This window comes from Dendrobium catenatum, unplaced genomic scaffold (genome assembly GCF_001605985.2).
Source record: "Dendrobium catenatum unplaced genomic scaffold, ASM160598v2 original_scaffold_235663, whole genome shotgun sequence".
NCBI lineage: Eukaryota > Viridiplantae > Streptophyta > Magnoliopsida > Asparagales > Orchidaceae > Dendrobium > Dendrobium catenatum.
Genome location: NW_021554071.1, coordinates 386,089 through 411,313, shown reverse-complemented (window position 1 = coordinate 411,313; position 25,225 = coordinate 386,089). Strand labels below are relative to the sequence as shown.

Here is a 25,225-nt window from a genome sequence, read left to right as displayed (position 1 = left end):
TGAAAAACAGAAGAAAAGAATGTTTATAGAACGGCTAAATAGCATCATAATACGTTTTTGATGCTGTAAAATAAAATAGTGCAAATGCATTTCACTAAAGAAATGGAATTCGAGACAATTTTATGAGTTCACCTGTGAATTTCGAGCATTAGATTTCATAGTAACAACCGAGAGAAGGCATTGCAGTCAGCTTCAATAAAATTCCAATGAAATTCTCCTTGCTATGCATTTACTGCGCAGTACCATTTATTTTTACATATGCATCCTTATTTACTGACATGATAAATCTAAGGCAAATACTTTAGGATAATTGGATAATGACAAGCAAGCTTCTGGAAGCCTCATTGCTAAACAGGGAAAATTATTAGGTCGGGACACCGGACATAGAGATACGTCCGGAAGTCAATAAAATGTTGACACATTGAGTGGACACGTGAATATTCAATATGTTTAATGTGTCCGCGAAATTTTAAGCTAAGCGCACAAAAAGCGAAACTAAAGGGCAGATAAAGCGTAGTTAAAGCGCAGTTAAAACGCAACTAAAGTGCACACCACGTGAAATTTTTAGTGAATGTCCGAACCTAATAATTTTCTGTTAAACAGGGATTTACTAAATTCCAGAGGTCACAAATAGTGTAAAGTGAGGACATACATTTTTTTTATTAAGAGGAGGCCATCAGATGACATTAAATGATGGGAAGGAAACAACTGCATGCCAAACTGATTGGCAGCATTCCAAACTGATTAGCAGCATTCCATAAATCACTTCAAATGTCACATTCACCTTCCATCAACTTTTCATATTACCAAACAACACCAAAATTCTATTGGAAATGTTGCCAAGAAAATGCTATGTAGTTTAAAAACTACAAACTTCTAAGGAATAAGAACTCAACGAAGTTCCATTTATTCTCAATTTATTCTCAATTAAATGTCATTCATGTTGAATCACACGGCAAGAAGGGAGCCCATGGCTTTGATAGGTTAACAATCCGTGGGCTGCAGTTGGAGATTTCCTCTTCAGACACCAAAATCCGTGGGATTGATTCCAAGATATGTGGGATATAATTATTAGAATCAATTAGATTAAGTAACTTTCATCTTCTATTTATTCTAATTAATTAAATTAAATGTCGTTCTTTTTCTATTTATTCTCCTAGAGTGTATATATATATATATATATATATAATGATTCCAAGGAATAAAATTCGAATTCAATTTCCCCTAAACAATTTCTTCATGATATCAGAGCTTAGGAAAACCCTAAGTCTTCTCTGAGTATCGGCGACAAACCTTCCTCCCTTTCTTCCAACCTTCAGCCGGCAGCAACTCTCCATCATCCTGCCGATACTCTTCAAGCACCGTTAAGCCTTGCCTAAAATAAATCTTCTTTTTAAACCGAGGAAACTAAACCATATCCATGGATAGCGAGATCTCATCCTCCTACCCAAATATTACTGGTTTAAACACCGAGAACTCTGGATCTGCAGAGAACTCTTTTCCTCTTCCTCCTCTCATCACAAATCACAGATTTAACGGGTAAGTTTTTTTTGCAATGGTCTCAATTGGTGAGAATGTTTATTTGCGGGAGAGGGAAAGAAGACTATCTCACTTTTGAGGCCCCTATACCAACGCAAACCCTTCCAACACAAAATGGAAAGCAAAGAATCATTAGATCATGTTTTGGCTCGTTAACTCTATGAATGTAGAAATTTGCGAGAACTTTCTTCTTTAAGAGACGGCCCAAAAAATATGGGAGGCCGTTAAAGAGACCTACTCCAGTTCCGACAACACTATCGAGCTATTCACAATTGAGACCATCCTTCACAACTGTCGAAAAGAGGACCTGCTGGTAATTCAATATTTTAATACTCTAACCCATTATTGGCAACAATCAGATATGTTTTAATGTTATCAATGGAAATGCCTGGAAGAACACACACTTCTCTGGAAGATTATTGAGACAAAAGAATATTGAAATTCTTGATGGGTTTGAACAAGAACTTGGATGGCGTCAGAGGAAGGATATCATGGGAACCAACCTCCCCCAGGAGGCCTTTTTTGAAGTTCGAAGGGAAGAGAGCAGAAGAAAGGTCATGTTGGGAGGCCTATAAGGATCTCCAAAGACTGAATAAGGAAATGCTCTTATTGTCCGCAGCAATCAAAACCCCTCACATGTTGAAAATTGACATCAAAAGAAGGGAGGAAGACCATGTTGTGATCACTGTGCCAAACCAGGACATACAAAGAATACGTGTTGGAAGATTTATGGAAAACCAGATGATTGGAAGGCAAAGAAATCAGCATAAGAAAGAAAGGCAAACTCTATCAACACCACGCAAAATCAATCCGTCAAAGCTGAAGCCATTCATTTCATAAAGGAGCATTTAGAGATACTGAAGTTGCTGCTTAACAACATCACGAACCAACAATCTCCAAAACCTACTACCAGCTTACACGCTCACTCAGGTATAAAACAGTCAAAACTTTGGGTTATTGACTAAGAAGCATCAAATCACATGACATGATACATTACACTTCTTCAAGACTATCAACCTTATCATTCAAATCAAGAAGTTAAGATTGCAGATTGCTCAACATCCAAAGTTTGGGAACTGATTCCGCTTTTGTCACATAAGCTATCACCCTTAAATCGATGTTTTATGTGCCCAATCTTGAGTGCAATTTGATTTCCATTAGTAAATTGACTCGTGATAGTAATTGCTTCACAATTTTTTTTCCAATAATGTATGCATTTTTTAGGAACTAGATTCGGAGAAGAAGATTGACAGTGTTGAGATGTGTTCTGGGTTATACTACATCAAGACATCCAAATCCTTAATTGCTGCTAAGAATCATCCTATTATGAGTCACTTTGCTGAGAATGATTCTAGAGTCAATCAAGATAAAGAGATTATCATGTGGCATTATATGTTAGGTCATCCAAAATTCATGTATATTGAAAAGCTTTTTCCCAATTTATTTATTAATAAAAATCTAAGTTTGTTCAAATACGAAACTTGCCAATTGGCTAAACATACCAAATCATCTTACCTAATTATTCCTTACAAACCTTCTAAACTCTTTGTCTTGATCCATAGTGATATTTGGGGACCCTCAAAGATTAAAAATATAAATGGTGCAAGGTTGATTTCAACCACCTCATAAGCCCTCACCTTCCGGGCATTTCTTCCAAGACGTGTTGTTGGAATGTAAGTCCCAACATTCTAATTAAAATTGTCAATTTAAACAAAAATTAGATTCTAAAATGTAAAACTCAATATATGATAGTTTTGAGTACCTCTGAGTTTTCTCCTCATAGTCAAGTACTCCACTCTTTCTCCCATTCACTCTCATTCCAAGAATTCTAATCAAAGTTGATCTCTCTTCCTTTGAAATTCTTAAAGACCACAACTCTTTAAATAAGAATTTCATGGAATTTAAAATAAAAAATTTAGCCAATATTTTGATGATTTTCAAAACAAAGAAAATCACTAGTTTAATCAAAAGTATTCTCAAGTGATAAATACTTGAGATGTAATTAACCATAGGATCTTTCCTCTATGGGGCATCCTGAAGTTTCCCGTATCCATGAATTTTATAGTTCCGTCTTCTACTCTGTTTGAATGTGTGTGATGTAATCCCTCTTCCTCAGAGTGTTAGAGACCCGAATGAGGTAAAAGGTCTCACAGTTTCCTATCTTCATCCACATTTCTCAGCCATTCTTCTGCGTTGTGCTTCTCCATCATTAAAACTAAAGCTAACTATGCATACAAAGCATGAAAAAACATCAAGAACATGAGTGACTCTAGGTCAAACTAAAATCATATCAAACTTCCTCTGAATTACGCAGACATATCTCAGTTTACCACCCTCACAGATGAAATCTCTGTTGAGATATTTCTGGCTCACATGTCACCTCAATATGGCCTAATTTACTTCTTAAGAAATTGCAAGGTTTGATAAACGTGGCTAGTTCTGGAGATTTGAATGAGAAAAACCAGATTGAAAAGCTTTGTAATTTGAAAAGACGGCAATAATATCAACAATACAATCAGGTACATGGGAAGCTCAGTAAAGGTATTGAAAATAGCGGCAATGAATTTCCCTCATGCTTCTTAACTAAAATGCTTGGCAGCATAATGGAAAGGTGGCATGTATTTGCAATTGCAATTTTAGGAACCCAATTGAAATTATAAAGTCTTACAATAAAACAAACTAAAAAAAAGGTTTATAACTAAATTTCAGGAACAAGTGAACCGTGGAGCTTAATATCCCTAGTAATACACAATGACTTTATCAGCAGAACAAAATACATGGAGAAGCGAAGCATACAAAAGAGAGAATATGTTGGCTAATCATAAGGACAATGGTTTTAAATAAAATATTTTAGACGGATTCCCAAGCAAAAAGGGTAAGGAAACAAAGTGCCATAATTTAAAGGATACCTTCATGGATCCCCAGAAAACCATTAACATAATTTCCTCAGCTGCATGCAAAATCTATCCCATGGCTGAAAGTTTTCACTTTCCATTTCGAGAAAGATTTCCTTTCCGAAGCTGAGTGTTATCAATGGAGTACAAAAGAAGACTCCCATCTTTGGTTCCAGCTAAAATACACTCTTCAGGGGTCACAGTTAATGATGTTATAACTTTACCAATTCCTTCAAACCTTCGTAGGACCTCAAGAGAATGCATTGAGCGTTGAACAATCTGTCCATGATCACCTGCACAAATGAGGAAGTCACCACAGCCACTGAGCTCCATGCAGATCAAACGGCCATTTGATTCTGAAGCTGCAATATGCTTTCCATTAACAGAGTACATATGGAGACTTAGATCGTCATCAGCATAAATCACCATGCGCCCATGCAGTGAAGCAACTAGTTTTGATATGGAACAACCCAAAGGATGTTGTATGGATCTCACGTATCTTCCCTCCCGTAATGTGTGGAAAACACAAGTTCCATCTTTAGATCCACTAATAGCTATATCAAGCTCTAAGCTAATAAATAAGCATGTGATGATGTCATCATGTCCGCAAAGAATATGAAATGGGTTTTCACTGATAACATGGTCTTTTCTTAGGTCAGAATTCACGTTTCTTCCCTTCTTTTCTGTGGACCTCCCTTTATAAGCATGCCAAATCATGACCGTTGTGTCATAGCTTCCAGTAGCAAGAATGCTTCCATCAGATGTCACTGCAAAATAGGTCTCAATTTTTAGACATGGCCACTGAAGCAACAATTAATGCACCCTATCTTTCAGAATCAAATGAAACAACACTGATCATTAAAGTGAAAAATAAAAAAATAAAAATATCATCTATGAAGATTTTCAACTTGCTTCTGTTAAAGTTACAGAGCCGTGTGGCAAAAATTATTCGGATGGAACCAATTAGTGTCATCTAAAAGCAGTGTGCTTCTCAAAACTAGCCATAAAGTCTATGCCAGTGAGATTTTACTGCTTCGCAATCACCAAACAATCATCCAAATGCAAGGCCCATTTCCACAAGGCATACAATTAAATTGTATAGCCATGGAAAATACATTTGGATATATACGAAGTGAAAAATATTGTCAAAATATAGACATTGGACAATATCCACAGATAAAATGATTCCGAGAATCATAAAACTAATTAGTTTAAACTACCATACACAGTAGGTGTATGGACCCTCTAACACAGGAAAGGTCCATACAAGCGATGTTAGAGAGTTTCTATAAGATGTTAGAGAGTTTCTATAAGATGTTACAAGCAACCATTCCATTAACAGTGAATAGGCCTGTCCTTTTTATTAAAAAGATCAATACTAGATGGATCCTTGCCGGACCTTGCCTATCTGAAAGTTTACATAGAAAAAAAATCAGAAGCATATTTTCCCATAATCACTTAACATTCATCTTCCATCAGATAATCTTCGGAAATTTTTTCTTTGACTATACCAGTATTGTCTCTTTTGAGATATCACACTTCAAGTAGGTGTTCAACATGATAGTGTGCGATAAACAAAAAAAACAATGGTAGAGGCTGGATAGAGTACTTTGTGATAGTAAAGTAATTAATCACCAACTGAAGGCTATTAAACACAAAGAAATACCTGCAACACAGCTAACAAGATCTTTGTGTTGGTGGATGCTCTGAACAATCTTTCCATCATGCACAGATATTACCTGGAAACTATTTTCCCAATTGCCACATAAGATCAGATAATTTTCATTGAGATTTTGCATCGTTACCAAGCATTGTATCCCATATTCCATGTCATTGGCCAAGGAAGTACCAATTTTCCGAGTGGGAAGAACATCAGAGCCAATCCCAAAAAATGGTTCCTGATGGATCATAATTAAAATCCCTTTTAGAGAAAAATCGATTGGCACAAAACTTCATATTAACGAGACCTATGTAACTGTCATTTTCTATAACCCTTTCATTCTTATTGTCCTACATAATAAATGAATAAGATCTAGAGGAGTGTTTGAAAGAACCTGGGATCCAGAAAATGTGTAGTTTCCACCAAATTGTAACTGTGTTGTCAACCACAACTTTACTGAAAGGAAGAGGCCATGGCTTACGATCACAATGCTTGCCTCCAGCAACCCAACAAAAATTATAGCAGATGGGGAATTAGTTACATTTGGAATTACGGTGGTCAAATTTATTGATGAAGGAGCAAAATATAATGGACGAGCAATTGGCATAGGAGGTCCCCTTCTGGGGTGTTTTTTACGAAAAATCTGAATTGGTGTCTGACCAAAATTTGCAATTTGATCTTCAATTGCTGATCTTTGCAATGCATCTTCCATGCTCTCCAAATCAACAGCACCTTCATAAGTCAAGTAATAGAATACATTTGCTGCCTGATATCAATAAAAAATATAACAAATAAATTAACTAAGCCCTAAAGGCCAATTAGAATCATAGAATTTGCATTGGAACATACCTCTACTGCTGGCTTTCCCCTCTGCTTGTAACCAAAAATTAAATCGATCCAATGATGTAAATTAGAACTCACATATTCACTCTCTAGGGCTTCTCGGTTTCTGTAGATAAATTCCTCAGGAGAACCCTGCATCATTGTTTTATTCAAAATTAAGCGGAATTAAGTAAATGTATAAATGACCTCAAAAAGCACATCTAAACACTACAACAGGTTAGAAGAAATAGAAAAGCAGTTAAACAAGAAGTTGTCAACACTATAAAGAAACAAACAGAACAGATTATTTCTAAACTATTGTTTTGGCCATCCTACTTATTTTGGGATTATGAATGACTTGAATAGTTGAATTAGAAGCTTCATGATTTTCAGGAGGATGATAACCAAGGAAGCAGAATAGAAGGGGGTGGGGGGAGTAGAAACACCTCAATCGAATGACCAATCAACAAAAGGCATTCATGGACTACAACATCTTCCTGTTATGTCAACACCTATCCAAGTCCCCAATTCCATACCTTACTGTCATTTCTTATCATCATCAATTATTTTAACTATTTTTTTAATTGAACCACTGAAGCAATAAAAAAACTAATATGAAAAGGTTTATCACTAACTAAATACTGAAAATCAATATAAAAAGTTAGGTCTCCAAACTTGAACACCTAATAAAGCAAGTTTCTACTTGGAAGTATACACACATTTGGTGCATTTAATTAAAAAAAAAAATTACGATGAAAGAATTTCTTTAATAGTCAAGTGCATTTACATGGATGTGTAATGCACGACCTCCATTAGCTGTAAGTAATAATATTTAAAAAAGGAGATGCCAGCAGTGATCTTCCTCCAAGTACATATTTTTGTACTGAAAATTTCACAAATGCCTAGAAAAGAATTATTCCTACTCTTATTGCTCAATATTGCAGGTACATATGGAAAGTAAGACTAGAGGGTAGAAACCATCAAATACACTTTTGAAGAGTACTAGCATCTTTTTGAGTTCAACAGAATATTGAAGAGTAAACCGCAATGAAACGAGAATACAGAGTTCAGCAGTGTAAGACTCTTTCCAAGTCATTTATAGAACATCCAACGGTTGTAAATAAAAGAAAGAAAGATGTTGGGGGTTAACAAAAAGTGGGAAAACAGCTAATCATTTTAGAGCATGTCAGATCAGCAATAGCAGATCAATGAATAAAAGAAGGTTTTCCCGGAAGACCTAAGACAACAATATTAAGAGTACCTCGGACCACGGAGGAAGAACAACATCAACTATTGCTTCCCCATCTTGTTTCACACCAAAATGATATGAATTTGAATTAACTAGAAACTCAGGCATGTAGAAGAATTCTGGTATGAGTTCCTTCACATCGCTTGTGTTGGAAAGGCAATTACGGTATGTTCCTTCTATGCTTTGAAAAAGACGATCAGCGTGATCAAATTTTCCACCCTGACCAACACTAAAACTAATTAAGCTTTATGTCATACCGATAGACAGAGGAACACAAAGCATAAAGAATAGAAAAAAAAATGTGGCTTGCAAGGAAAACAAAAATAAAAATGAGTCACAATACCTGCAAGTTACGGTGTAATGCAGTAAAAGGCTCCATTCTAAGCAGGTAAAAAAGTACAATTCCCATGCTAGAATAGTGTGAACCATAGTAAAAACTGCAAATTCATTAGCAGTTCCATTAGCATATGCAGCATTCTTTTCAGTAAGAAAAAGATAGATTCTCAAAAGCATAAAAATGACGACCTAGGAATATCAGGGTCAGAAAAGTTACGATATCTGTCCTCAAAAACCTACATTCAAAAGAGACACAATGATTTAAATGTAAGAATCTGTAAAAAGATTTTGATCTAAATGAATAAACTAGAAAGTTCAATCATGATTTTAGTATGACAATACCTCAAAACGTTTGGTGTCCAGAGCACCAACTGGTTTTGAAAGATCCCTAAAAGTAGAAGACTTATTGAAATCAAGTTTTTCAGATGAATAATCAGCCAAAACCCAGGGAAAAACAGGATACTGGGTCAAATCATTGTAGGATCTCCCAGCAAGTGTATTAAGAAGCATCAAATATTCAAAGTTACTGATTTCTCTTCTTCTCCAACCCTCTCTGAATGTTTCAGCCATTTCAAGTGCCACACGCCGGTCAACAAAAGAGATTAATCCACTTCTAACTTTAGAACTTGCTTTTGGAAACAAAGATTCATTCCTCAAAGAAACTAGTAATGTACCGATATTCTTCGCATCTTTTGGTGTAACAAAATTGAAGAAAACAGGACCAGCTGAATCATTGAAGAAGATCTCTATCGCAGTGTACTGTAATAAATATCGAGTCCAATGGACAGATTTTATCTGACAGTATCACAAATTAACAAATGAATACAGGGAAAAATTATATTACGCTTGAATGCAAAGAAAGACATTACAAACAGGTTCAAAGTTATCTACCTTTGAAATATTCCACCTCCGGTGCAACTTTACTTTACTGGGTTTATTCTTTAGCAAATCGTCTGTGGCCAGAACATCAAAGACATTACCCTTTCCATAGCTTGATTCAGAACTCGTAATTACCTTACTTTCTTTCTGCTTGTCTGCCCCACTCAGCTGATCAGATTTTGTAGGATCTGAGAGGTTCCCGTCAGAAAACTTGTTTAAAACAGAAGAACCACCTGTTCCTTCAACTAAAAACTGACCAGTAAAATGTAGAAATTTTTGCATGACGAATAAATGCCCTGCAAGTTTTCTTTTTGGTGAAATAAGAACACAAGAATTTGACAAGTGAACCTGGGAAAAAAATGAGCTGTAAGTACAACCATTTTGTATGTTGACCACATAGTAAGACAAATAAGTACCTCATCTGACTCAGTCTCTGCAGAGACAGATTGTAAATCTTTCTTATCATGCATAATATCGGTATCATCCTTGCCATCTTTTATATAATCTGAAACCTGGTTTTCAGAAGAACGATTGTGATCAGGATCTTTCACTGAATTCAAGTCCACCGGCTCATCAGTTAGATCAACAGGGCTTTCTTCAGTTATACCACGCACCCCTTTTAAAAGAAAGCGTTTCATCTGTTCAGGGAAATTGCCCCCTTTACTGCTACTGGATTCTCCAATTTGTTGGTAGGCTTGATCAGAAGATTTATTTGTTGGAGGATAGCAAAGTTTTTGATCAAATTTGTAATTGCGTTTCAGTTTTGGTCTACGTCGCCAATTGTCTTCAGTCTTGTCAAGCTTCCAGTGAGTTGCATTATTGTTTGGAAAAGGACATGCAGACCAAGGACCTCTCTCATCAATTAATGTGCGAAACATATGGAGCCACTTATCCTATAAAGTAAAAAACAATTGCTAGAAATTATCATTTTTTATCAAAGCATAAAATGGTGGAGGTGAAAAAAAATTGCTGAACGTAAAGGGAAACTTTTTGGGAAACTTTTTACAGCAACAATTTGCTGGTCCTCATCATAAGCAAGCTGAAAAGCAGCCTTTCTGCCATCATCCAATGAAACAATCATATTCATAGTAGATGTCATATCTTCTTCAAAGGCCTTCCACTGGTTATGTTCTGCAAGAGAACACTCATCTATTTTAGCATGAAGTTCCTGCAACTGCTTTATGCGATCATCTTTTGTCGCCTTTATATATTTCGCTTCATCAGTAGCCTGCAGATGAACCAATATTTTCACATATAAGCTGCCCAACACACATGATGAAAGGTTTAGCAAAAAATCAGTGTTTTTAAGGTTGCATTCCCTTGGGGAAATAAGAGTATAATAGCAAGACACTTTAATTCCCTTGCAGGGAGGTTAAGTCAGACAATCAAGGAACATATTTAGTGTCTTTAATAAACCATTCAGATCAGAACGTATGCAAAGATCACCCAAAAACATTTTTGAGTGAATTGGAAATGTAAACAGAGAAAGAATTAGTATACCGCTGCCAGAACTCTCTCCCTTTGAATCAAACTAAGAATAAATCCGGCCTCTTTTGTATTGTTGGTGACTTCAAATGAATCATCCCTACCCAAAATACTAGTGGCAAGAATTGACTTTCCATAGTTCACTATTTCAAGAATCAAATGAGATATAACATGGAAACGAGCCCCATCATCAAGCATTGCAATCTGTGATCTCACAGCGAGTAGAGACCTGTACCATAGATAGGTATCACATTAGAATGCAAAACAAAAAGAAAGAGTGGGTTGAGCAAGATGTGGAATGAAATAACGCATAAATTTATTTGCCATCAATTTGATATACAGAAAGTTACCAAATCAGAAAATGAAGTCTGTTCCTGCCTTGATCATCATCAAATGAAAGAAGGCAAGGAAGCAATGAAATGAACTGTTGAACGCATCGTGATGCCCTTTCTAGTCCAGCCTTAGAAAGATACAGGATTAAGAGATGGAATGCAATCCTTGGGCATTTCTCTCCTCTTAAAAGGATCGCTTTATCAAAATATTTGCCTGGTTTAGTACCCAATGCGGTGCCAATTCCTCCAGAAACAACTACAGCAGCCATTTCTGCAGCAGGAATATTCAGTGATTCGACCAATCCCCGAGCCCGTTGACCAAAAGTTGGCCCACTAAAAGTTGTATTTTTTGGCAATGCCTTGCTTGGTCCCCTTCCATTTATTTCGCTTAACAAATGCCATAGTTTTTCATACAAAACCCAGCGGTCATCTTCTATAACACCACCTTCCTCAGAAATAGTTTTATAACTCCACTGAGTCCTATAAATGATTACAGAATAACAATTCTTCAAAATTTGAACTGAAATATATGAACCAGCAATAACAAGAAAATAAAGTAAAAACCAAAATTATAACCACCGCACGTTAAATTAATTACATCATTTAGGTAAACCTTTCAGCTTAAGGTAGACTAGACCGAAAAAGGCTTCAATAAAAAATTATTAGAAATGACATTTCTTTATTAGATTTAAATGAAAATTTGCCTCTTAGCAAGACACAATGAAGAAAAAGTATAGCCGACCCCAAATAGTGGGATAAAGGCTTGATGTTGTTGTTGTTGTTGTAGTAGTTGCAAATATAAGACAGTAAAAAAAATATATCTTTGAGATACCATACCTAGGAGAGGTGGTTTATTATGTAGATAGTTCATCTAATGCTCTAGTTACAGGACCTTAAACTGTGTAAAATTAGTAGCCTTGAGGTTTTGACTATATGTTTGGCATATTGGGAAAGAAATAAACAATGATGTAAATAAAAGTTGAAAAATTAAAACACCTTTTTAGATGAAAAGCTTGATCCCAACTTCCCTTGATTGTGGGTAACAAAAAATGTCAATTATGTGATACAATATGTTGAATACTAGGAGAGGGATTTGCCAAAATCAAACAGGCTAGTTATGTAGATTAAAATAGGCCAACATTTAAATGACAAAGATTATTACAAAAGACTTAGCTAGGATGAGACGAAGGATATTTTCTATGGAGAAATATCACCCAAGGTCAAGCCATGATCTTTTAATGAACAACCAATCAAAGGAAACAAAAAAAAAAGGAATAGTGACTATGGGTAGAATATGACTCATCTTTACAAATTATTGATTCCTATCCACAGTATAAGATGAACAATGCTAAAATATCTGAGCTTGCGTGGCAGTTATACAACCAAGTGCACAAAAGATCCATATGGGAGGGTTAAAGTTCTTCAAGTGTTCTAACATTGCTTCTGTTCCATCTATAAAATCATAGTCAAGCATCGACTTGACAAAAACCTTGGACATAATATTCAGTTTAGTGGTCTTCTTGAAGATTGATCTACACACTGGATTCCAGGAGCACTTGGGCAAAAGTGGCCACTTATGCCTACTGGGCTGACTCTTGCATCAAACATTTTGATGGAGCTACAAAACCGTGGAAAATCCACACTTGGTCAACTTTAGCAAAATGCAAGCCCATGACTCATTATATAAAGCGGATTACAATAGAAATGATAGCAATTAACCTTCCCTCTTCAAAGTCATATGTTATTCTCTGCACCTTGAGCTTCTAATTGCGTATGCTAGGGTTCAAACTTAGGACCAATAATGATACTTAATGTATTGTGTGGCAAAACCTGTGCTACGATTACAAAGTGATTAACACATACTGTTAGCTAGAGATAAAGCGAAACAACATTATGAATCTGTGTCAGGGGTTTGAGGTCACTTGGTGGTTCGAAATGGAAGGCCTGGTCAAAGTATGGAACATCATAAAAAGATTTCAAATGCGAACATCCATGGCGTAGCAAGTTTTAATTTCATGAAACAGTAAATTCATATGCCACTAAACACTTGAACCCATACCTAAGAAGCTTATCTTCAGACTCAGGATTCAGTATCTCAAGAACAGCAGAGCTTATGCATTTCTGGTGCTCCACATGTTGAAGGTTGGATGAGGCGTTTGAAGAGAGAGAAATTTCAGGAAACTACAAACAACAAGCTTCAGCAATTTAGCAACTTTTTGAATTTTAATTTAAAAAAACATAAGGACTTTGTAAAAGACAAACTAAATAATTTTATAAGGAAAATAACTTTGATTGAATACCAGAATTTTATCACCACTTTCACTGATTAAAAGTTCGTCAGCCAATTTGATAAGGTACAAGGAATTGTCTCGACAGGGTTGCAAAGCATATATGTTTTCATCTGAGGACGCTTCAAGGAGACTACCAAATAAGTCTTCCAATATACCTCGTAGCAAATTAGCATGCAATACTCCTCCCTAAAGTTAGCGGATTTCAGTGAAGGGGTATCCCATTAAAGAAAATGACCAAATAGTAAAATAATAGGGTATGATTACAAGAATACCTGTTCATAGTTAAGAAGAAAAAAGTTGACCGTCTCTTCCAACCGGTGCCAACCACCCTTCACAGAAAATAGATAATGCGAAAGTACAATACAATACAAATTTCTTATAAGTACTATTTCATGAATCCTTGATGTATCATTTTGGCCTTCTCCTTCGCTTTCAATGTTATTTAACATGACGAGCTTCACTGAAGTTGCTAACCAGGAACTCCATGCAGTTTCCTATTTGAAAAATTAATCTAAAATTAGCTACCCAGATAAAGAAGTTTGATAAGATGATAAAAGGTTACCATTAAAGTTTCAGTGTTTGAAAGATCTGACACAAGAAGGTCAAGCAAATCTCCTAATATTTTTGTCCTTGCTCCAACATCATGGCAACTGGCCAAATATTTGAAGATGATTACAATAATTTGTGGGACAAAAAAATAAGAAGAGAAACCTGCTGAGCCATCTTTCTTATTCTTTGGATTTTCAGAGGGGTTACGTTTCTGTAAAACCTGCATGAAAAAGTCTCTTTGAAGCATAATCATATCAAATTATTCCATAAAGATAATTGAATGCTTCTTTAAGGATTAGGAATAAGGCGCTTCCTATATCAAACTAACCAACATGAAAATCTTCAAAACATACCTGTTTTGGGCTAGCTCCACCAAGAAGAACGTCAAACAAGGTGGCATACAAATGATCAGACAGAGGGAATGCAAAAAGTCGCTCAGATATTGCATAGTAAACTGGCTGCAGTGTCAAGGCTTCTCCTTTTCTTAAATACTCTGAGACGGATTTCGAGCGTCCAACTGCAAAGCTAAAAAACTTGGTCCCTTTCTTCTCAGAAGGAACTCCAACTAATAATTTCCCAAGCAACTGCAAGCCTAGCAGCCTAATTGGTTCCAACTCCCTGGAAAGAACATTTGGATTCAGGTTAATACAAAAGTAAAAAGTTTCAAATGCTGAGGAAATAGTGCCAAGAAGTAGATGTTTAGCAACCAGTGAGAGCTACGCATGACCAATAAAATAAGGAAAAAAAAAAAGTTCTACAAACATGCACCTTCATTCCAGAGGAAGGTTAAGCAATACATATGTTGTATAATCACCAAAGAATTTTAAAAATAAAGGGTCAAATTTCAAAAGAATCCCCCCACTATTCATAGATGGTCATTTTAGTCCCAGAGTACAACGTTGCTCTTATTTAATCCCTCGACTATATAAATTGATCCAAAATGATCCATTTGGGACTACATTGAAATTAATTTTGTAAAGTCAAGGGACTAAATTGGGTTCAATTCTATATCACAATTAAAAGATGAGGGGCTATTTTAGATCAATTTTGTATAGTTGAGGGACTGAATTGAGACAACATGATATTCTGGGACTAAATTGTCCGTATACAAATAATTTGGGAATTATTTTGAGATTTTTCTATAAAAATAAATGAAGCCAACAACATAATATAATTATGGAACAAAAAGGAATTATAAATATTCGACCATAACATTGACATCCATTTATATGCTTAAGGCTTCTGATTTTAGTTCCACTATTATTTCATTGATAATTAGCCAGTTAAAAGCTTTCAATATCAAAAACGTGCACAATTAAAATGGAAAAGTACATAGCAGTCTAGGGCTTGAGAGGATGCTCATTGAAAATAATTGAATCATGGTTAAAAAATTGTAATGGCGATTTAGAGTTCTTAATTTCAAAGTTTGAAATTATGCTTCATGGCAAAGATCACTGTGCCAAAAAGCAACCAATTAGTTTTTTTTATATATAATTTGGTTTAGATTTGGGAGGAACTCTGATGCATGCAAAAAATTAGGAAAACCCCTGATTTTTTGCAAGCAAAAGACACTCTTCCTAGGATAATAATAAGTTACATGAAATACTCTAAACTAAACAAAATACGACAAAATATAACTTTTTATAAGATAAAAGACTCTTACAAACTTTGACACAAACACACACACCTAAACTTGCTTTTCTTGGATCGAGAAGAAAGATACAAGTGACGTCGAACTTGCGGAGAGAAGAAAGAGGTTAGAAGACGATACGAAGTGGAGGACAAGCTCGCAAGCTTTCCTAGGCAAAGAAAGAAAGAAAAGGCATAGCTCGCAAGCTATCCTAGAAACCCGCAGGTTTAGATCCAAAAATTAACCACATAACATCCTATAAAACAGCCACAAATATCTCCTATATATAGGTAAAGAAAGCGGAACCAAACAACCACCAAAAGAGAGCCCAAAGGACAACTTCAGCCACCCAAAACAGCCAACCAGCAATCAGTCCAGAAACAGTCCAAAAACAGTTCAGAAACAGCTCCCAAACAGCTAGCAATTATTCCATAACAGCACTCGAAAAGGCAGCACAGGAACCGGATAAAACAGCCACAAGAAGGAGCTGGGAACAGCCACGGGAAATTGCAACCAGGGAGGAAACCGAAGGGGCTGCACAGGAACCGGACCGGCAGTCATGCAAGGAACCGAAGTGGCACAAAGGGGACCGGAACCAGCAATAAAAGGGGGAGAAATCCGCCATGAGAAGGAGAGCTAGGTGGGGGAACCAAATGGGCAGCAAATGTAGGGAATGAACCTCAATTTATGAGCTAAAAAGGTTATCTACTAGACATTAATAAGCTAATTCTAGTAGAGGACCTAGAAGCTTTCCAAATTTATAATTCAAAATGTTTTGACCCCCCCCTACCTACATTAAACTCTATCTTTTTTTAGCTAGTTATCATTAGTTTTTAGCAATGGTCTTGTGAAGACACGGCCCATGGGCTCAAACTAACAAGGCATGAACATGTAGTCAAAAAGTTTTTTGAATTTCATTCATTAAAATTTCTAACAATAACTATTTCCAATATATTTAAATAGTCACTAAAACATCAAATGCATTTTAATAAAAATTGTCATAACTATTTCAATATATATATATATATATATTATATTGGACAGTCACGCCTACAATACAAGTTCTCTCTTCTTCCACGGATTTAAAATTCTTTAGATAATACCAGTGAACATTTGCATATCTAAGAGTGAGTCATAATACATCTCAGTGAGTACATCATGCTTCTAAATTATAATAATACAAAGCATTTTGATCAGCATGCATGCTAGCTTGCCGTAAAATATAAGGTAATTTTATTTAATAATATTTAAATTTTGAAATAACCATCAATCATATCTTATGTATATATGTAATACTAATATTTGTCATAATATTTTCTATAACTAATACAATCGTCACACGAGACACCATCTAAATAGTACCAATGAAGGTACTTATATTTCCATTTTCTTTTTCATAATCTTTTTTAAAACTTTTTGCATTTTACAGGCATAGATATATTGCGTCCTCATTATCATAATAGGGTGTACTTCACTAATCAACATGCGCATGCAAATATTTCTATTAAATCATGTCATATATATATCAAGCAACTTTTATAAATTTCAATAGAATCATTCTTTTGAAGTAGAAAAGGGTATATAGTGTTGGAATTTTATAATAATAATTAACAATCAAATATCAATTAATTAAATAAAATCAATGTAAAGGAAGCATAGTTATTATTATAAGAATAAGAACATGAGTACTCATCGCCCTTTCAAAAAATAATGTCTTGCTTCAGTCACTCCTTAATTAAACCTATATATAACTTTATTTTATGTGAGAGAGGAGAAATTGTAGATGTATTAGATTTGACTTATATTAAGAAAGATAGAGATAGACTTAAAAAGACTTGGTGAGAAAATATTAGAAATGACCTTTCTTTATTAGATTTAGATGAAAATTTAACCCTTAATAAGACACAATGGAGAAAAAAGATTCATGTAGACAAACCAACATAGTGGGATAAAGGCTTGTTGTTGTTGTTGTTGAGAGAGGAGAAATTAAGAACTCTAACCTATATCAATATGAAATCTCATTATTTAACAATATATAAATTTATTTTTGATTACTAATAATTAATATTTATAATTTTAATTTAACACCTAACATTTTAATAATATAATTGTACTAGTTTTTTATTTATTTAATTTTAAAATTGATACGTCATCATGAAATTATATTGATCTGGCACGAATCTCGAGGCAAAAACCCAGCCCGGAAACTTTAAAAATTAAATACGGGAGCACCCAAACTCTGATTTCAGCAAGCTTACAGTCAAACTGAGCGTCTCGAAAATACGAACCCAACGACACCAAGTTCAACCCAATCCGAGCCCAAATGGGTCCGAATCATGGACCCGAAGCGCTGTTGGAAGGTTCAAACCGCAATTTGAGGTACCAAACGGTCTCCGACTTTAACGAGCTTATACTCGAATCGAACGGCTCGACGAGACGAATCCAACGAGCCCAAGATCGCCAATTTTCGACATCTCTAAGACCTTCAAATGTCCAATGAACGGTTGCTATTCTTAACTTTCTTTTAACTTATAACCTATATAAATATTTCTAAATTAAATCCTTTAATTTATAAATATAAATAATTCTTATTTTTATAAATAATAAAAGAAAATTTTCTTACCTTCTCCACGCGTGAATCTCGCATGTGCCCTAGTCACTCGCCTAAGCGTACCTTCCCTTACGTCGATATCACGTTCGTGCTCTCACTCTTCTCAACACCACAAACCTTAAGACGTGACCACCTCTCCTCTCGAATGCTCGGTTGTCCTCGCTTTGATCTCCTCTTCGATTTTCCTCTCTCTCTTTGATTTATAGGGACAAGATCTTTTCGTCTTCATGTGAAACCAAACAATGGATCAGACGAGCTCTTCTACTCATTTGCACGATTATGAACACTGCCAACCTTTACCTCCTCAACACTAAGCGATAGAATGACATTTGTCTCCTTCGCCTTCTTCGTCTTCCTAGACTCGTCGCACACTCCATTTTCCCATGCTCTTCTTCGTCTTCCCATGTGAGAACAAATGTCCTTCGTCCTCCTCGACACCAAGCGGCAAATAGAGTCTTCAAGTTCGGGTTTCTCAAGCGACAGGAGCAACAACTACTATTTGGGATATTACAATCTTTCCCACTTATAAAAATTTCATCCTCAAAATTTAAATATAACTTCTAATTGTAGCATGCCATCATGAGCTAAATTAAACACAACTACTCTCTAAGTTTGTGAAATAACATCTTGATTTCATTCAATATGAGTCTTAAAATTAAGTGCATCACTTTATAAAGCAAAGGATCTAATATAACATAACAAATTACTATGCATTAATTATTACAATCAATCTCAAATAATTTTGTCAATATCAATAGATTCATCAGGCTCCAGCAAGTCAAAGCATAAACTTGAGGTCAATTATTCTATCATTGGTTGAGTTTGTGTTGGGGTTGAAATGGTTAAATTCATCATCTTATGTTTATAAAAACTCTTTTTTGAAGGTGTTTAGCCTTATTCACTTCTTCTAAAGTTTTATGACCCAATGTAGGGCAATACTTTGATGTATGTCCCATCTGACGATCCCAGTAGCAAGTGTTAGAGCTCATAAATCATTCGCCCTTATGAAACTTAATACATCTAGCACAAGCTTCCAAAATTCTACTAACAGCACCACTACTAATTCGACTAAGGGTGAACTTAGATTTCTTCACATTTGATTTTTAGACTAACTATTATGCACATTTTCTTTGGTAATCTTTCTTTTATGTTGATCTCTTCATTTGTTATCAATGCTCATTTTTTATTACGTCATCTATATATAACAATATCATGGTTGTCCATATAAGTTTCTAGATGAAAAAAATTGATGGGGACATCAGTTGGAAAGTCTACCGTGGACGTGGCCGTAGATCTACGGCCACGATTTATCCGATGTACTTTTGATTTTATTATTGTTATTTTCTTATTGATTTATTTTATTTCAGCATTTTCCCTTCTTTACCCTTGCTTGAGGGATTAAGTCATGTAGCCCCTTGAGGGTATTTGAGTCCTTTTGTTTTAAGTCATTGTAATAGGCTATTTAAAGCCTTCATCTTGTACTTTTGAAGCTAATGAATGATATAAAGAAATTTTTCCTTAGTTTATCTTCTTGAAGCTTTTGTGAGAGCTTGAGAGAGAGCTTGGTGGAGCCTAGCAAAGGTCACCCGTCGTACCCAATAGTCACCACCGGTGGCTCTTGGTTATCCTCCTCCCTTCTTTCCCTTCTACCCAACATCCACCGCCGATCATCCCCCACCACCAACCACCACCTCACAACCTCACCACATCCACAAAACCGAGCCTTCACCATCATCCCGCCGGCCCTCCCCTTAGCCGTCGGCCTCCCCTTCATCCACCACCATTCCCTCCGTCAATCACCGGCCCCTTTTCGTCTTCCCCCACAAATTTTCAAATTCAAAGTGGAAGTTTCCAAATTTGCCCGATGCCAAATTAGGAAAGTTTCAATGAGGTTTCTATTGAAATCCAGTCGTTCATAGTACAAAGGATCCGACGGACACAAAGATCAATCCGTGGGATACTCTCATGGATCACGCCATAATGAGGGAACGAATTTAGGAAAGATTTTATTTTCATAATGTGTATTAAATCTGGAATTTATTATTTCCGCATTAGAATATCTTGTATAGATCTATAAATAGGGAAGATTGTAATGAATAAAGACAAACTTTTCCCTCTCAAACTCTCCGATTTAACATGGTATCAGAGCCAACGGCCTTAATTGCCGTCGGAGAACGATCCTAGATCGTCGAAAGAAAAAGAGAAGAAGAAGAAGCTCGGACTTGATCGTGCCGACCCGAACGGGAGGAGACGGAGTCGAAGCTTCATCGGAACTACCGATCTAAGAGGAAGGCCAAAGTCATCAAGACTCCCGCTAAGAGCCGAACGTCCGAGCGTATCCGGAGAAGGAGCTTCTGCGGCTGTCTTCTCCCGAGCTGAACGGACGAAGACATAGAAGGCGGACGGCGAGCATCCCGATTCGACAGGGAAGGAAGATCGTCGAAAGGAGCACCCGCTCGATCCTCACTTCCGATCGCACGACCCAGTCGAGACCGATCGGAAGTCCGATCCACGCGTGAGATTCGCGAGAGAAAGTCCGCCTGCGTGCAGCTTGAAGGGGACCGCATCCGTGCCCTTGTCTCGATCCGAGTTTCTAAAGGGCTCAGCTGATTTGGTAAACTAGAGAAAAAAAGGAAATCTTTCGACCTTTATTGTCGATCGAACGAAAAAAGAAAAAAAAACTTTTTTTTTCTAGGAAGCCTTAATTGCGTTACAATGTCAGAAATCAATTCCTCCCAAAGTATTGACCAAACGGAAGAGCCGATGGTGCACCAAGAGCGAGGTGATCTTCAAAGCATTCAACCTTCCTATTGTCTAAATGGGAAGAACTACCTGAAGTGGTCTCAATTTGTGAAGACCTACTTGAAGGGGAAAGGTAAAATACATCATCTCCTTGGAGGAGGACCAAAAGAAGGAGATCCCAAATTTGGGGCATGGGATGAAGCAGACTCCATGATTATGTCATGGATGTGGAATTCCATGACTCCAGAAAATAGTGATACATTTATATTATCCTTTCAACGACAAAGGACATATGTGATGCTTCCAGACAAACCTACTCCAAAGCTCGTGACGCGGCCCAAATCTTTGAAGTTAATTTTATCGGAAAGATCTTCTCAATAATATAGAAACAGGTACTTTGCCTGTAGCACTAGCATCCAAGCACCAGATAGTAATCTAATTCTTCAAAAAGCTGGGAGAAGCCTAAAGTGATAGATCCACGATGTAAGAGAAGGGGCCTACCAGAGACTTGGTAGGGAAATTGATTCTAATCCTCTCTCCACACTAAGGAGCGAAGACCAGATAGGCATTTTGTAAGCATTGGTCAGCAGTTATATGCAGATCCAAAGCATGACTCACACGCAAGCGTATACCACGGATATTTGCAGTCTACCTTAAATGGAAGACCAGGTAAAAGGAATTCTCTTTAAGAGAATCGCTGGAATGAACCCTAGATTAGTAATTATCATCGGATGCTGCTATGCACGGGATTTCACACGGTTGATAGTAAGATCTACCCGTAGGGTATTGCACATTTCTTGGTAGGTAACCTAGTTACATTGGAGAAGCAAGAAACAGAATATGGTGGGGGCAAGATCTAGTGCAGAAGTTAGAAATCGAGCAGGTGGCCCTTGGGGGAATATAAGTGAAGCTACTTGTGGATCAAAATAATCCTAGAGATCTGAAGGTTAAGTGGGATGAGCCCATGAACGCTCATTGTGAAACAAATTAGCAATCAGCATGCCCACAATTTCCAGTCCAGATGACATGCCAAGCTACATATGAGTGGATCCGATCATTTATTAAAGAAAAAACTAACATGTGGTATAGATAAGCATGTGTCCTGGGTATCATCTAAAGGATGCAACTTGCAGATTTCCTTTACTATAAGGTATTGACAGTTCTTGTCTTCCTCCGGTATGGATTGACAAGCTCTGGATTGACGGCTCATATGTGGCGATCCTTTTCAGTTGAGGTGATTGTTGAAATCAGCGTTCCAGTAAACAAGGACTCGACGACCACAAAGGATCAATCCGTGGGATGTACTCATTTGGATCCCATAATGAAGGGAAGAATTTAGGAAAAGATTTATTTTCATAATGTTGGTATATATCTGACGAATTTATCTATTTCCGCATAAAGGTTAATATCTTGTAATGAATCTATATAGGGAAGATTGTAATGAATAAATTACAAGCTTTTCCCTCTCAAACTCTCTCCGATTTTACAGTTTAAAATCTCAAATTGATTTGAAGCGGATTGAAATTTCACATCATTAATTAGGATCGTAGCGATGTACGAATGCATAATTTTCCCATTTCTAACCCCACTACCTCTCTCCATGTCCGTCGGCCCCTTAGTGGGCCCTCTCCTTTAAATGCTTCTAATTAAGGGACTTGATGCCGCATTTGGAAATTCATAAATCTAAATTATTTCACCTCCATTCTTACCACAATCTGAGAATAATTTCAGATTTGAGGATTAAACATTTCTCTCTCCCACTCAAACCTTAGTTCCTTTCCTCCACCTAGCTTTTTCCTCTCTCAAGCCGCGGTCCCATCCCCCACCGTCACTCCTCTCTCCCTCTTTCAATTGTTTCTCCTTCGTTCATCCGAGGATGTATTGATAGATCCCCGGAGTTTGATTCCGGATTTTTTGAACAGAACGAGCTAAGATGTTCGTGGATCTTCAATTTACTGTCTGTCGTTTTCGACGTGTATTCCATGCATAGATGGATCATAGAAAGTCGCGTTGATCACGTGATATCGCGATTTGTCAGCTTTGAGAGGAATCAAAACTATTGGGTAGAAGTTACGGTTGGGTGAATCCAGCGATTTTCCGAAGGAGTGGGTATTTTCCTTATATTTATTTTCAACATTCTATTTCCTCTATAGCGAGATTTACAGAGTCAGATTGTTGGGTGTCTACTAATGCCATCCACTAGTAATTGTGAATTGTTACTTTCTTTTGCTTTGTGTCTCATTGTTTAGGCTAGGTTAATGTTGAAAATCGCTTCGCAATTCATGTCCTAATTTCAATGTTTTGTTTCGTTTAGTTCTCTTGCGATAGCTGCTAACGGAGTGACCGCTTAATTACAGTTTCATTATTTTCTTTTAGTTGCTATTAGAAATTCAAAATTGTCTTATCTTTGTTGCGCAAGTTTCCTATTGTCGCATTATGTGTGCATCTATGATATATATATATTTAATATATATATATTATATATTATATATATATATATAATTATAGTATATTATATTAATATATATATATATATAATATATTAATTTCTTGAATATTTAAAACTATGGGCTTGCATTACTGGTAGTCTTGATTAAGCTTTATGTAATAACACCTATAACTGGATTTTTCTTGATGTTATTTCCTTTGGCTTTCAAATTAGCTTATAAATAGGTTTTTAGCTGATTTCTTTTCATCTTATAATGTGATATGTCCTAACATCTCTCAATAATGACCCTTACGCCGATAGAGAAGATGCAGAAGGCCTGCTGAGAGTTATTTAGATTTTGTGTAGAGTTTAAATGCAGCTAATATAATAGCTTATGTAATCAATAAATGTTATCATGCAAATAAAAAGTCTTTAGAATTTTGTTGGATGAGTGTATTAAATGCGATGCTAATTAAATCTCTTCAAATCAACCACTCATGTATGCTCCACGTTGCATCGAATTATAGTTATTTTGTATTGAGAATGTTCGTATGGTATATATGACTTTTACAATTCAACGGTCAGAGTTCTGAAAGTTCGTTAGGGATGTTACCTTCTATATGCAACTGCTAAGTTAACGAGAGAGCGTGAATTGGCAAAACTTTAAAACCACAAAACACTGAATTAATCACCGCAAGATCATAAGTGCGGAAGAAAATAATGCGCGAGCGATAATTTAAGACAAAGAATACCGGATTAATTAGGTGTTCGGTCAATCCTTGACTATCGTCCACTCCCTTGGAGGCACCTCCAAGCTAATGCACTTTGTGACTTCCTTTGCCCCACAGCTAAAGCGGAGAAGCCCTTTACAAAATCACTTCCGACCTTCCGGTGCGGAGCGGAATCGGCCGGTCCTTTGTACACCAAGAATGAATCTTTTCTTTGGGAAACTTACTCGGAGACAAGGCCTTGAATCCGGATGGTACTAAGCGTGCGGTTCTCCGGATCAAACCGTGTGATCCCTCCACCACACTCCTCTTGAGTTCCTCCCCCTCACAGGATCTTCTGCCCTCTCAAACTCCACCCTTTTCTCTCTCCTTCAGTAGCTCTCTCTTCAAGTTTCCCCACAAGAACAAGCTACAATGGCTGCCAAAGAACGCTACACAAGTTGTCATGGTCATTAGCTTAAAATGAAGCTCTCAAAACGCTCTATTAATGGCAAGTTGCGCCATTATCGTCCAGGGTACGATAGGCATAGTCGTTCCTGGCGATTTAGTTCAATATATGATGGAAAATCTGTTCCTGAATATTGCCCCTGATTGGAATGAGGCTGGACTGATGTCTAAATCATCCTGGACGATCTTGCGATCGCCTGGACGATCTTGGATCACCTTGGACGAAATCCCCATTAATTGCTTCCGCAAAAACTGCCTGAGAAATGTTTGGAAATGTTCTCGGTCGGCTCAGGATGATATTTTATTAGTCCAGGCCGATATCGAAAACATAAGATTTTCTAAGTAGATTTATGGCGGCAGATTTTCTTGCTGAATTGAGACCGATTCGTCCTGGTCGATACAAAAGTCGTCAGGACCCGATGTGTTTTGCATAAAGACGGCTGCTTATAATGAAGGTCCCTAATTTAGGGTTTATCTTTTTCAGATCGTCCTAGACGATATAAATATCGTCCCGGCGATGTTACCTAAAAATAGAAATTGTTTAGAGGGCACAACAGAAAATCTTCCAAGTTCAAAATATCAGTATGACACATCAATACACAA

The 25,225-nt window shown here is 36.6% G+C and overlaps 1 protein-coding gene across 7 annotated transcripts in view; it reads right to left on the bottom strand.

The window, feature by feature from the left end:
• Positions 1 to 25,225, bottom strand: part of LOC110116195 (BEACH domain-containing protein B) — a 96,646-nt gene that overhangs the window by 592 nt on the left and 70,829 nt on the right. For 4 of the 7 annotated variants that reach the window (XR_003699848.1, XR_003699849.1, XR_003699850.1 and 1 more), the window contains 18 exons: positions 14,390 to 14,654; positions 14,050 to 14,256; positions 13,760 to 13,981; positions 13,497 to 13,673; positions 13,256 to 13,377; positions 11,215 to 11,676; positions 10,880 to 11,093; positions 10,386 to 10,607; positions 9,796 to 10,272; positions 9,392 to 9,727; positions 8,843 to 9,295; positions 8,690 to 8,736; positions 8,508 to 8,601; positions 8,177 to 8,383; positions 6,943 to 7,068; positions 6,488 to 6,859; positions 6,100 to 6,331; positions 4,449 to 5,200 (listed from right to left, as the gene is read on the bottom strand). Coding sequence is in view for 3 of the 7 variants with exons in the window: in XM_028692591.1 (XP_028548424.1) it covers positions 4,524 to 5,200; positions 6,100 to 6,331; positions 6,488 to 6,859; positions 6,943 to 7,068; positions 8,177 to 8,383; positions 8,508 to 8,601; positions 8,690 to 8,736; positions 8,843 to 9,295; positions 9,392 to 9,727; positions 9,796 to 10,272; positions 10,386 to 10,607; positions 10,880 to 11,093; positions 11,215 to 11,676; positions 13,256 to 13,377; positions 13,497 to 13,673; positions 13,760 to 13,981; positions 14,050 to 14,256; positions 14,390 to 14,654 (4,912 nt within the window). In the remaining 4 variants the exon portion in view is untranslated. Of the gene's footprint in view, positions 1 to 4,445; positions 5,201 to 6,099; positions 6,332 to 6,487; positions 6,860 to 6,942; positions 7,069 to 8,176; positions 8,394 to 8,507; positions 8,602 to 8,689; positions 8,737 to 8,842; positions 9,296 to 9,391; positions 9,728 to 9,795; positions 10,273 to 10,385; positions 10,608 to 10,879; positions 11,094 to 11,214; positions 11,677 to 13,255; positions 13,378 to 13,496; positions 13,674 to 13,759; positions 13,982 to 14,049; positions 14,257 to 14,389; positions 14,655 to 25,225 lie in introns of those variants that run through there. The other 3 variants (XM_028692591.1, XM_020849689.2, XM_020849691.2) reach the window with 3 other exon arrangements.